The 13,441-nt window shown below is 40.0% G+C and overlaps 1 protein-coding gene across 2 annotated transcripts in view; it reads left to right on the top strand.

The window, feature by feature from the left end:
• The window catches only part of WWC2 (WW and C2 domain containing 2), a 170,851-nt gene that overhangs the window by 92,885 nt on the left and 64,525 nt on the right, over nt 1–13,441 (top strand). The window contains exons 1-3 of one of the 2 annotated variants that reach the window (XM_060136279.1): nt 4,865–5,002; nt 5,608–5,645; nt 5,765–5,841. In XM_060136279.1, coding sequence (XP_059992262.1) covers nt 5,615–5,645; nt 5,765–5,841 — 108 coding nt within the window. In that variant the 5' untranslated portion in view covers nt 4,865–5,002; nt 5,608–5,614. Of the gene's footprint in view, nt 1–4,798; nt 5,003–5,607; nt 5,646–5,764; nt 5,842–13,441 lie in introns of those variants that run through there. The other variant, XM_060136278.1, reaches the window with a different exon arrangement.

The following is a 13,441-nucleotide window of genomic DNA, read 5'->3' as shown; positions in this document are numbered from 1 at the left end:
TATATATATTTTGTTTGTTTGTTTTTGTTTTTGCGGTACGCGGGCCTCTCACTGTTGTGGCCTCTCCCGTTGCGGAGCACAGGCTCCAGACGCACAGGCTCAGCAGCCATGGCTCACGGGCCCAGCCGCTCCGCGGCATGTGGGATCTTCCCGGACCGGGGCACGAACCCGTGTCCCCTGCATTGGCAGGTGGACTCTCAACCACTGTGCCACCAGGGAAGCCCTAAAAAATATTTTTTAATAGAAGTAATAGATATGATAGGAGAAAAGTAGAAAATGTGGGTAAATAAAAGGAAGAAATTATCTATATTCATACTACTCAGAGATAATCAAGTATTCTAAGTCTTGTAGTGTGTATCCTTCCAGACTTTTTCATATTGATACGCACACACGCACACACACACACACACACACACGAGTGTTCAATATATTGTATACATCAAGTGGGATTATATTACATACGTACAGTTTTATAAACTGCTTTTTTTAACTTATTGTATAATCTTTCATTCAAAAAATTTTCTGCACAATCATATCAACTCTTTTGATAATAGAACCTCACATTTCTCTCAGATGATCCTCCTAAAATATAGCTAAGATCCTTTCATGCCCTCACTTAGAGCCTTTCTACCGCATACTGTTGCTTACAAAATGAGTTTCATATTTATTAACCTGGCGTTCGAGAAACCATCTAGTCCCTCTTGGAGTATTGGGGAAGAAGTGAGAATGTAGAGCAGAATTCTAGTACCACCATCACTAGCAGAACAAAGGAGAACAAGTGAAGCACCATATCCATTCTGAAGGGCATGGCTGCAGCTACTTAGAGAAGGCGCTTTAAGCTCATAACCCAAAGGATGAGTAAGTTAACAGTCCTGGAGAACACGGGGAGGGGGTAGGCTTTGGGAGTTTGGAGGAGAAACTGCCTGGAAGAAGGAAGACCCACAAGTAAAGCCAGAGGTCTGAAGAGGCCTCAGGAAGCAGGACTCAATGAAGGAAAGAAAAGAAATTCAGTGCGGCTGAGGCTGGTGTGAATGAGGCTGGGGAAAACGGCTGGAGCGGCAAACAGGGGTTTGGTCCTTGAAGGGCCTCTTGTCTGGGACCTTTCAAAGCCCTTCTTAATCACTGCCTGTTCCATGGGACCTTACTTCTTCAGCCAGAGGAAACTCCCGTGTCTCTAAACTTCTGTGGCACTTGACCTTTCTCTTCTCGGGGCTCTCGCCATTTTCTACCGTATAAAACAGTTGTTGTCGTTGTTGTTGTTTTAATTCCTGTGTCACAATTTCTTCTATACTTTATTATTTCTTTGGAAGGAGGGATCATACCTGAACATCTTGTTTTCCCTAGTGCATGCAGTAGATGCTCAATTGTCTGTAGAACAAACAGATAAGTAAACATAGCAGATCGTGTCTATAAAGGAAGATAAGGAGAGTTACTCATATTCATTTCATTCATTCTTCCTGAGCACAGCAGAAAGAATAGAAATGTGCATGAGAGACAGAAATAATATTCCTTTGAAGAATCTAATGTTATCTCCCCTGATAAGCTCTTGTAACTCACAACATGTTCTCTATCTATAAAGTTCCACATCTATAAAACTGATGGAATGTGAATTCCCTTGAGGTGCGTGACATTTTAACAGTACTACTTTAACTACTTCTTTCATATAGTAGACAACGTGCAAATTATATTGCATTATAATACAGTGATATCCCAAGGCCACCAGGTCTTAATAAAAAAATACCACGTTTGTATAATATACCTTTTTGAGTATTTACATTTAATAAATACTCTTCACAGATCTATTCAGCAAATATAACTGATGGAGATGAAGCACAATCTTGCTTTATGAAGGCTTCTTCAAAGGTGCCTCTGGGAACCCACTTCTGTAGTTCATATTTGAATGGGGCGGTATATTGGAAATGTCAGTGTTTCCTGCTGAGTCTCTTGTAGCATCCAGTATTTAAACCAGTCGACTGGAGTGTTTCTGCTGATGTATCCAAAACAAATGCTGATAGTTTATTATTATTATTATCATTGTACTTTATTCATTTAAGTGTCAGTCAGTGTTACTTTCAGGGTTTTGTGGCAATTTAGCTGTTGACAAGCATTTTATTGAAAGGATGCCAGTTCGCCAATATGTAGGGAACTATGATTAGGTAAAACCTCCAGAGATATTGAGAGAGAACTGGAAGTATGTATCTTGCTATAGCTGTTATAATGTAGGAACATTTCAAGTTTTTCATGCACATTTTCAGTTTGTATCATCTCTTTATTTGGTTAGTTTCCTAGTTATATATCTCACTGTAACAGGTTGCATTTATTATCTCGTCGTTTCTTCGGGCGCTGAAGCCAAGCAAGGCTGAGCCAGGTCCTCTGGCTCCAGGTCTCTCACAGGGTGTCCTCAAGGTGTGAGCCAGGCTGTGTCACCCCCAGGCATGGCCGCAGGAGGCCTGCTTCCAGGCTCACTCGTGTGGTGGCTGGCACGATTCATTCAGTTCCTTGTCTGCTGCCGGCCGTCACCCCCCTCTCCTCGCTACGTGCATAGGATGGCGTGTAACCTGGCAGTTGGCTTCACTAGAGCAAAAAAGCCAAGGAGGGCCAGGCAGAGAGGGCACGACGGCGGTCACAGTGACACCCAGTCTCTGTGTGCTCTTCGTTCGAAGCAAGTCGCGCACGCTAGCCGGTATTCAGGGGTGCGTGCACTAGGAGGTGAGGATTATTGGGGGTCATCCACAGTTAAGACCATAAATTTCTGTTTGTTAGAGGATGAATTCTCTGTGCTTTGAGTCAGTTTGCATTCGTATATAGAAATATTGGAAATGAATGTAAATATTACATGTTTGGATAGCCAGAGACCTGAGTTATAAGGAATATTTAAAATGGAGACGTTTAGGCTCTTATTGGCTGATCACTGTCTACTCTCCGTGTTGCCCAGACGCCGAGCCTGCTCCTTGCGACGATGCCCTTGAAGATTCTTGGCTGGGGGGCTGTCTGTCCAGCACTGCCCCCTCCTGCATATCTTCTTTGGACATTGACTCTAGCGTATTTTTCCCCACAATTACATGAGATTTGCCTCTTTTGCACATTGAAGTATTTACATCTTTAAAAATTCGTGTTCCGAATACTCACTACTTTAGAGAAAGCGCTGATGTTTTCTCTAACCACTGACGGAAGGGAGGGCTGTAGGTCTGAGGCAGTGGTGGCGGTGCCCCTGGCTGACCCAGGCCTCCCTTGGCCCAAAGGGGACCCAGGCTTCACGTCTGAACCACTGTAGTGTTATCACTTATCCCTGGAGACCAGGTTAAACATTTCCAGAGCCAGCCTGGCTGCTGGAGATAATTGTGGTCACAGCAGATCGTCTACTATCATTCTCTGCATTTTGACTCACTGGAGTCCTTAGGGGCAACCAGAAATACCGAGTTGGGGTACATTAAGGTTGAGAGTCACACACAAAGCATTTTGAAGACAGTACACACCACTGGACATTCCAGCAAATTGATAAGTTAATTATCCAGTCCTAACTTCTCAGGAAGAGGTAGGTCCTCATGCTCATGCAGTGGCCAGCCCGTATGACCCATCTGTCTTGATTGTACCTGGGATTTAATTTCTAGAGACGGCTGAGTGACAACACAAATAGGTCAGTGCCATCGAAAGAAGTTGTACTACTTACAGTTCCCAAGAGAGGGGGGCCACATCACACCATGAAGGGCCACGTGGGGAAGCACCTGGGTCTGTCAGGAGGCAGAAGGAGCGAAGGGGAAAGCATGGGCCAGAGCCTTTATTTTGGTTCCCTCTGGGAGGAGTGGGTGAGGCAGGGGAGGCAAGTTTGAGCAAGTTTAGGATGGGATGTTTTGAATAATTCGTAATTCCATGCAGGAGGCAGTATGTGAGCTGTTGCAGAGCACAGACTCTCAGCCACAGCCACTCATGGGAATCACTGGAGGAGCTTGTAAACCTGCCATTGCCTGGGTTCCACCCACAGAAACTCTAATTGGTCTGGGATTTATTTTAGAGCTCTCTAGGTGATGCTAGTGTGCAGAAGTGCAGAACCAAGAACTGTGCCTTAGGGTATTCTCCTTAACCCCTGACCGGGGTTTGGTCTTTGTGTTTGTTTGTTTTAAAATTTCTGAGCCATTATGGACTAACTGATATTTTTATAAAATAACAATAAAAATGAATTGGAAAAGTTGAAAAAAATGCAAAATGCAAGGCCCAGTATTATTATTATTAGAGTCAACAGATATAGGATAACTGTATGAAATTGCTGTAAACATTTCAAAATGTTTACTCTTGATATCTGTACTTATTGTCACAGACACGTAACAGAGTTTACGGACTGGCGCTGGTCTGCAGACCACACTTTGAGTACTGCTGATGTAGAGGGCAGCCTGGCAAGAGTCCTGTACTGAGTGAACAGAAGCATGGGAAGCAGGTTGGGTTCAGATCATACAGGGCCATAAAAGCTTGGCTTTTATTCTGAAGGCACTGGGGAGCCAGACAGTTCTTGAAAGGAAGGACCTGAGCACAGCCCTGCTGCTGTGCTTACCTAGGCAACACTGTGTCTGAGGGATTGGCAATGAGGATAAACTGCTGACAAGGACCTGAAAGGGGTTGGGATGGGGAGGCACTGGGTAAACTAAAACAGAAACTCTATCACACTTCTGGAGAAGTCACTTTATACCACTAATAAACTACTTAAAGGAGGTAAGAAATAAAGACGGCTACTTTTTTGAAAGCTTAAATAGACAAAAAAAAAATCATTAAATTCTGAAAAATAACCCACCTAATATACTTTCAGAAACCACGCAGATTGAAGATCCAAGGAAACAATGGAGGGGGGAACAGGAGAAAATGCTCAAGGACTATCTGTCCGTGGCTCAGGATGCCCTCAGGACGCAGAAGGAGCTGTACCACGTGAAGGAGCAAAGACTGGCCCTGGCCCTGGATGAATACGTCCGGTTAAATGACGCCTACAAGGAAAAGTCGAGCTCTCGCACCAGCTGTAAGTACAGCGTGGCTGTTCAGACCTGAGAAATGGGGACCAAGTCGTAGGTAATAGAAGGCCACTTGGGTTTCTGTGGGACTTTGTTCTGAGTCCTGTTCCTTCCCGGGCAGGAAGAGTCCCTCAGAGCCACGTGAGGCTGAGGGCACACATCAGATTTCTCAGTAAAACCCCTTGACCCCATTCCAGATAAAAGTCTCCTCAGTGGGGGATTAATGTTTACCTTTTCAGATCAGGGCAAATAATTTGGCCCTTGTGCTACTCTTGTACAATGTTTGCAGTGGGACTAAACTAAAACTGGAGCTATTAACTAGAATGAAGTTTCTGTTGAACACCTGAGTTGACCGACCTCTCTCTCATCTCAGAAATTGATAATCTGGAGCTGGTCTTGTTTAAAGAAGCATCTGTGATGGGCCCAGAAGTTCTACTTAAATTACAAGTTTCTGGATAATGCAAAGCTCTGATAAACTGGGTCTGCAATAAGATTCTCTAAGATTTTATCCATAGATATAAAATTCAGAGGAAAATGAGGCGCTGGGGTCTTTATAACATTCCTTTTTCTTGAAAAAAATTATAAAGGTTTGAAGATGACTTTTTATATTTAGGTGTCTGATGAATGACAGTAAAGGAGTTATAAAGTTAAGTAAGTATCCACAGAAGCATGTAAATCTTGTTGTTTTTAGAGTTTGTAAATTCCAAGTTGACAACTAGTTATGCAACTTGTACAAGTTACTTTTTTTTTTTCTTTTTTCCCTTTGAAAGTATTCTCAGGATCTTCATCCAGTACTAAATATGACCCTGATATCTTAAAAGCTGAGATCTCCACTACGCGATTAAGGGTAAGACTTTTTTATTGTGGTTCTTCGTGGAACGTATGCATAGAATCTGGAAGGGGACTTTGTGGTCATCTGCCCTCTCCATTCAATGCAGGAACCCTTTCATTTATCCTCGATGGGTAGTCTTTCTGCTTTTGTTAGAACATGTGAGTGATTGAGATTGTTCTTTCTATTGAGAGAGAGTGTGTTCCTTTTCTGGGCAGTTTTATTATTTGCAGTTAGTATACTGCATCAAAATTTGAGTCTGGAAAACTTACTTTTCCTTATTGTGCTGAAATACACGTCCAGAGTTGAGCCTAGTTGCTCTTTCATCAGACAGCCTAATATTTCAAGATGCCCACGGTTCACATCACCACGTCACTTCCTTTTCCAGTGCCTCACACTTCCTCATGGGTTGTTTGCCCATCTTCACCCTAAATCTTTTTGACCACGCTGCTGTTAAGGTCACAGCTTGTTTACCCTTGACTTTTGGAGTCTTACAGACTGTTCACCAAGTAAACAAACTCATGCAACCAATACATAGGTCATGAAAGAGATTATTGCCATGACCCCAGAAGCCCCCATGGTATCCCCTCATCATCATCCTTCTCCCTAAAGGTGACACTAGGTGACCTTTATTTATTTATTTATTTATTTTTGCGGTACGCGGGCCTCTCACTGTTGTGGCCTCTCCCGCTGCGGAGCACAGGCTCCGGATGCGCAGGCTCAGCGGCCATGGCTCATAGGCCCAGCCGCTCTGAGGCATGTGGGATCTTCCCGGACCGGGGCACGAACCCTTGTTCCCTGCATCAGCAGGCGGACTCTCAACCACTGCGCCACCAGGGAAGCCCGCTAGGTGACCTTTATTGGCAATACTCTAAGTTGATTTTCTGCCTGCTTTGAACTTTGTGAAATTGGAATGCTACCTCATGGATTACTGATGGCTTCTTTTGTTCAACATTTTGAGATTCATCTGCATTCACTTTTATTGCTGTAAAGCAGTCCACTTTCGTATAGATACCATGAATTCTTTATTTCTTCTACTGTTGACGTACATTAGCGTTTATTCGAATTGCTGGTAATTAAAAATTATGCCTTAGTGTATGTGTCTACTACACATGTCTTTGGGTGCACAGATGTACACATTTTTGTTGGTTATGCACCTAGGAGTGGAATTGCCGTGTCAAAAAATATACATAGCTTCAACTCGAGCAGATACTGACACACGGTTTTGGGCCTTGTTACTTTCTAATATCTGCCCTTAAAGCTCTAAATTACTTTCTGTGCATGGCTTTTGCATACATCCCATAGGTTTTGAATTTGTATTTTTATTATCAGTCAGTTCAAAATATTTTCTAATTTCTTTATAATTTCTCATATGAGTATATTACTTAATTTTTAAACCGGTTAGGATTTTCTTATCTTTTATTATTGGTTTCAGCTTAATTCCACTGTGTGTTTTTTCAATTCTAAAATTTCTATTTATCTTTTGTTTCTAGTTACTTGCCCAAATTCTGCATGTTGATATAATAATTTTTCTGAATGAAATAATCATAGTTATTTGAAAATTCCATGTCTTAATTAGTATAATAACTAGATTCCCTGTATGTTGGATTCTTCGGTCTGTTTTTTTCTCTTGAAAAAAGAGAAAAAATATTGGTCAATATTTGACATCTCACAGCTGCTTACTTTTAATTAAGAGCCATATATTATGTATGAAAGAGAATAAAGATCATTTGAGGTTTGGGATGATCTTGTTATCCTTCAAAGAGGATTTAGTTTTGCTTCTTATAGGCAGTTAGTCCAGGGGTAGATAGTTTTAATTCAGTCAGGGTTTGAGTTTTCTGATTTCTGGGCTTCCTTCATTTTTCTCAGAGTGGGTCTATTTCCAGTCCACCCTTTCTCTTAGGGCGGAGCTTTTCAGAATCCCAGTTGAACTCCTGGGCTGTTTCCTGAGGGTCCCTTTGCCGGATTGAGGCTGGATTCCAGTCTCTCGCCGAAGCCTCTCAGCTCTGTGGGACAGCCGGTGCTTTCTGTGTGTCAGGCTCTCTCGGTCACTACATTCTCCCAGCTTTTCACTTTCCCTACACATATGCAAATGCCTCAAAAGGAAAAACAGTGCCAAGTTTGGACCTTGACTATGGGCTTCCCTTATTTGCCTTAGTCGTTCGCCAGCGTCTTCAAATAGATGTTCTTTTTTGTTTTGTTTTACCTCACAACTTTTCTGTCGTTCTCAGAAAAAGAGTGTGAAAAAGTTCATCTATACTTTCTGGAAGCAAACCTCTCTTCAGTCTGAATTTCTGGGTTTCACTTATGGAAGTCATTGTTAGAAGTGTTCTTTTCTACCATAAACAACTCTTACTCTGTCAATCCACCTTTATTTCTCTGTACGTTCCTTAAGAATCCCATGGGCTGGTTTGTGGGATCCTTGCTGCTCCATGTCTACCATGTGTATACACTTCTGTGATCTGCTAGGCAGATACCTTATCTAAAAAAGGGGGGGGCAGAGAATGAAGGTATTTTGTCAAAAGTTACTCTTGCTAAACTTCAGTATTCCCTTGAGTTGTGCACTTCTCGAGAAGTTATTACTTACTATTACTGCCCTTTGAAATTTTAAACATTTTTCACAGTTCTTTTCTTTGTAAGACATATTGTAAATGGAATACCTCAACAGGCTGTCATAATCTGTCCATTTAAATGCTATTTTAGGAAAGATGCAAACTAAGGGAGGGATTTAAAATCAAAAGTACATATAGGATATCTCACACAAATAACTGTTAGAAGGAAATGGAGCCCCGTCTCACTGGGGGAGATCCCAGAAGATCCCAAGTAGTCCTGTCCCCTGGACATGTCTCCTAATGCAGCAGAATCCCTCAGACAAAGCTTATGTTGCGCCAGGTTTAATGTGCTCTTAATATGAGAAGCCTGTGTTTCATGTGTATGGCATCACTGTGGGACCACAAAGGTGAGTCAGGAAGGAGTGCCTTCCCCACGAAGGTGCTTCCCTCAAGAAGAGGTAGAAGACATTCATAATAACTGTAATGAAAGATGAGAGCATCTCTTTCATTAGCGAATAGGCACTTGTTTAACACTTCCTGTCAGTGCAAATGCCTTTTTTTTTTTTTTTTTTTTTGCGGTACATGGGCCTCTCACTGTTGTGGCCTCTCCCGTTGTGGAGCACAGGATCCGCACGCGCAGGCTCAGCGGCCATGGCTCACGGGCCCAGCCGCTCCGCGGCATGTGGGATCTTCCCGGACCGGGGCACGAACCCGCGTCCCCCGCATCGGCAGGCGGACTCTCAACCACTGCGCCACCAGGGAAGCACGCAAATGCCTTTTTATAGAAACACATCCTTAGCACATTGGCCCTTGTGGTCCATGCTCTATTGTGATGTTTTGAGCTGTGTCATGGTTTGCACATGGCGGGGCAGATGGTTCCCTCTCTCTGTCATTTGAGCACTTCTTGGCCAGGTGGCTCTTCCCCAGCCATTCAGAAGCGGCTGGATAATTTGAGCAGAGTTTCATGGATTTTGATAACCTAATTTTTCGTGGCTTGCCTATCCTGTAGAATCCCTGCATATACTAGTCCCTTTCACAAAGTAGTGCCGCAGAAATAGTAACTCATGAATTAGCTAACTCTTCATTGCTTTGGTGTCTCAGGGGACCTGCCTGCATTTTTCGTCATAGTAACAACTTTTCAGATGAAGTCAAGCACTGGCCTCATACTTCATTATTTTACTGTAACAATATTAGTAGGTGCTTCATTTGTTTTATTGAATTACAGCAAATGGGTCAAGCATTTGAAAATCAGGTATTTAGGAACATCTGTCTAAAGCATCTGTTTTGTATTATTTTATATTATGGTCATAGGTGTCGGTGATCATTGGGCTGTAGTTTCCTCCTCGGGCTAATAGGATAACGGTATTTCCTGGCATCTTATTCCTAGTTGTTGAAATGGAGAAATGAATAAATTAATGCCGTTTTAGTAATATATTCATAACTTTTAGAGGTGGGTGTTTAATTTCTTGAGAAAATCTATTTTTTTAGGAAGAGGAATGTAAAAAATTTTACACCAAAATTTATTATTTCATTCGTTCATTCTAGATACTTAGGATAAGGAATGGTGTATCTTATACAAACTCAACCTTCAATTCAATTGATATTTTTCAAAATTTATATGCCAGATTATAAATAGGTGAGATGTGGTGAAAATTGGATGTAGAAAATTTTTGCTGAATTTTGATTAAGTTTTTACTCTTGTTTATCAAACTGAAATAAAATGTTGGAAATGTAAAAGTATAAATTTCTTTAGAAATACAAATGTGTTTGAGAAATTTATTGAGCACCGCAGCATATGATCTGATGTAACTTTTAATTTTGTCAAAAAGGAAACAAATGCTCCTCTGGTTAAATTATTTGCTCTCCACGCCAAATACATGGCTGGTTAGTGGGCATTGCTGTTGATAACAGGGTGCTGTCTTTATTCTCAGATATATTTATCCCCACATTGTTAATATGAATTCACTTTGAATTATTTTTAGCAATGGTGATGGACTTAGAAAAGCCATCCACAATCTCACCTGTTTGCAGTCTTGGGCACAGATTTTAAAAGAATGGCAGTTGAATGTAAGGGTTAGTTTGTAACTGTGTAACTGTGAATGGAGTTATTAGCTCATGTGCACATCAAACTATGACACTTTAACCAGTGATGTAACTAACATACAAAAGTCATAGCAGTGTGCTTCAGATGAAAAGAAATATGCCTTCTGAGAATGCAAATTGCTACAAATAAGGATTGTCTCTTGATTAGACATGAGTGATATCTTTATACTTAGCTTACATCCCAAGTTCTTTCAGCTCCAATTTCCTGATCTCAAGGTTTTGAAGGAGATAGAGCAATACTGATTTGCAGTAGCAAACTGTACATCAGAAATGGTTATTCTTTTAAGATATCCAAAAATGAATTTATGTTGTAGTTGGTGTTGGGTTTGAAAATAGTACAACAGTCTTCATGAAGTTTGAATGAAATGAAGAATGATATGACTTGATTCACCTTCACTAAAGAAGCAAGACTGAAAGAGAAAATGGGAGAGAGATACTCTACTTAATGCAAGAACTGGTCTTATCTCTGTTAAGACATGCTAATAACTGGAAACGATTAAATTTCATAGCACGGTAGTGTTTTTTTCAAAAAGCATACTCAGAGTGAAATTATAACAATCACATTTATTGATTTCATACTGTTTTGTTTCTCTCTTTCTTTCTCTCTAATGATTTTGGTCTCCTTTTCTAGCTTTGAAGGGTACCATACTGCAGGCTAAATAATTATATGTCAAAAGAAATTCTTCATCAAAACTGTGTTGCTGGGGGAGGAGGTATTTAGTTTCTCCTCACTTGGGTGAACTACTGTCTCAGTCTCTCTGGCCATGACTTCCAGACTTCTCCATCTTCACTCATAAACACCCTCATATCCGTAATGCTCATGGCATTTTACAAAATCAAATGCAATTAACTTCTTCTGTGAGAGAATGTACAGTCTAAGCAGACAGGAACAGGGAATAAGGATTCCTAAAAATCAATTTTAAATGATTCTATGAAGGCTGCAATACTCATTCTCTCATTTTTCTGAAGGACTGTGGGAGTTAAGCTCTGTGGAACTGTGTGAGATAAAGATATTATAACGAACACAACTCAAACCAACACTTCATTATATTTTGATATTTTCCTTGACATAAGCCCAATAAATACATTGACCTAATATGTTCATGTTAAATTTTGAGAGAATCAGCCTCTTGAGGCCATGACAGTGAAGTTGTGAGAGGAAAAAAATAGCTATTTATACTACATACGTCTCTTACGAAGTTAAACATACACTTAAAATGTTACCCAGCAATCCCACTTGTAGGTATTTCCACAAGAGAAATGAAAGCATATACTCAAAGACTTGAGTGTAAACATTCACAGGAGCCCTATTCTTACTAGCCCAAACCTGGAAACAGCCTTCAGGTTCACCAGTGGATGAATGGATAAATAAATTGTGGTATATCCATAAAATGCAATCAAAAGGAACAAGCTGCTAATACTCATGACATGGATGAATTTCACAAGCAATACGATAAGTGAAAGAAGCCAGTCATGAAGACTACCTACTGGTGTGCTTCCATGTGTATGAAATGCTTGAAAAGGCATAATTGACAGAAAGCAGGACAGGGGCATGAAGAAATTACGTTATTTACTGGTTCTAATAATTACTCATTTAAATCTTTCCCCCCCACATAGAAAATGATCACTTATTCACTTTTATTGCTGTTATAATTTATTATAAACTATTTATAATGAAATTCACCAAATTTAAAAGTACAATATGATGAGTTTAGACAAATATATATATTTTTGAAGTTGATTTCAGTCACCCTCTTTTCTCTGTATGTAACTATTCATAAAAACCAGGTTGTTTATAGAGGTCTTCATCTGACTTTTGTATCTTGTATCTTTTATAAAAAAATTATTGGCCCGTATAAATTGCTAATTAGATGTAGAGATTACGAGATCTAGGGTTTTTTTTTTTCTTAGTGGGGAGTAGAATTCATCATGGTTGGTATTACATTATCTCCCTCAGGCATACAATGTCCCATTTTTCTTTTTTATTATAGTAGTAGTCATTCATGATCATCATCTAGGTCATTTCATTAAGGATTACAAAATGATGATAGTCTAATTATATTATTCCTTATTTATTTATTTGTTGGGATACTTCTATAAAGTGAAATTCCACACCGCCCAACTGCTACTTGTTATTTGCTTACCCTCAGCTCATATTGGAAAGATGAATAAATGTTAGATTATTTTCCTTTAAAAAAAAAAAACAAATTTCAAATGATGAGCTATGTCCTAGCATCTGTTAGAGATGACCAACAGAGTTGAGTTTGTTTGTTTAAATATCACTGTGTGATCACAAATTTAAACATTATTGATATGTCATTGCAATTATTATTCTTATTGAACCTCACATCATCCTGTCTTGTGCGTATAGGAGCCTTTTTATATTGGCTCCTGAGGCCTTTGATCCCAATATTCTGATAGTTTCTTTCTCTTTGGTCTGGAAAGATGTTCTTGATTTTTTTGTATAAGGTCTGGAATCAAACATTTCTCCAAGAAGCTCTGATTCTTTTTTAGCGAGAAGTGGTATTTAGAGACCACAATCTGTATGCATGAGTGTTTATTACAGTTGGGTTGGCAATTGTATATAGGTCTTTATCTTAATATATTTAAAATACTTAAATCTCCAGTAATTACAAAAGTGTGATATTGACACAAAAATGAAAGATCAGTGGAACTGAACATTGAAGAATATGCAGAAACACCTTGTCGAATTTAAAATGTGATAAAAGTGGCACTCCATATCATTAAGGAAAAAATGGATTATTCAATGAATGCTTGGGACATATCTTGACCCATTTTAAAAGAAATGAAAGTGAATCTGTACCTTTTTCCTTTAATTCCAGATGGATCAGCAATTTAAATGTGAGAAGTTCAATCATAAACTCAATTAAATTAGCCATAAGACATTTAAAGCAATAACAGAGCACTAAAACTTGCTTTTCCCTAAGAGAATTTGCCACGCT

Source organism: Lagenorhynchus albirostris, chromosome 21 (genome assembly GCF_949774975.1).
Source record: "Lagenorhynchus albirostris chromosome 21, mLagAlb1.1, whole genome shotgun sequence".
NCBI classification, from domain to species: Eukaryota; Metazoa; Chordata; class Mammalia; order Artiodactyla; family Delphinidae; genus Lagenorhynchus; species Lagenorhynchus albirostris.
This window is presented reverse-complemented; position numbering and strand designations above follow the sequence as displayed.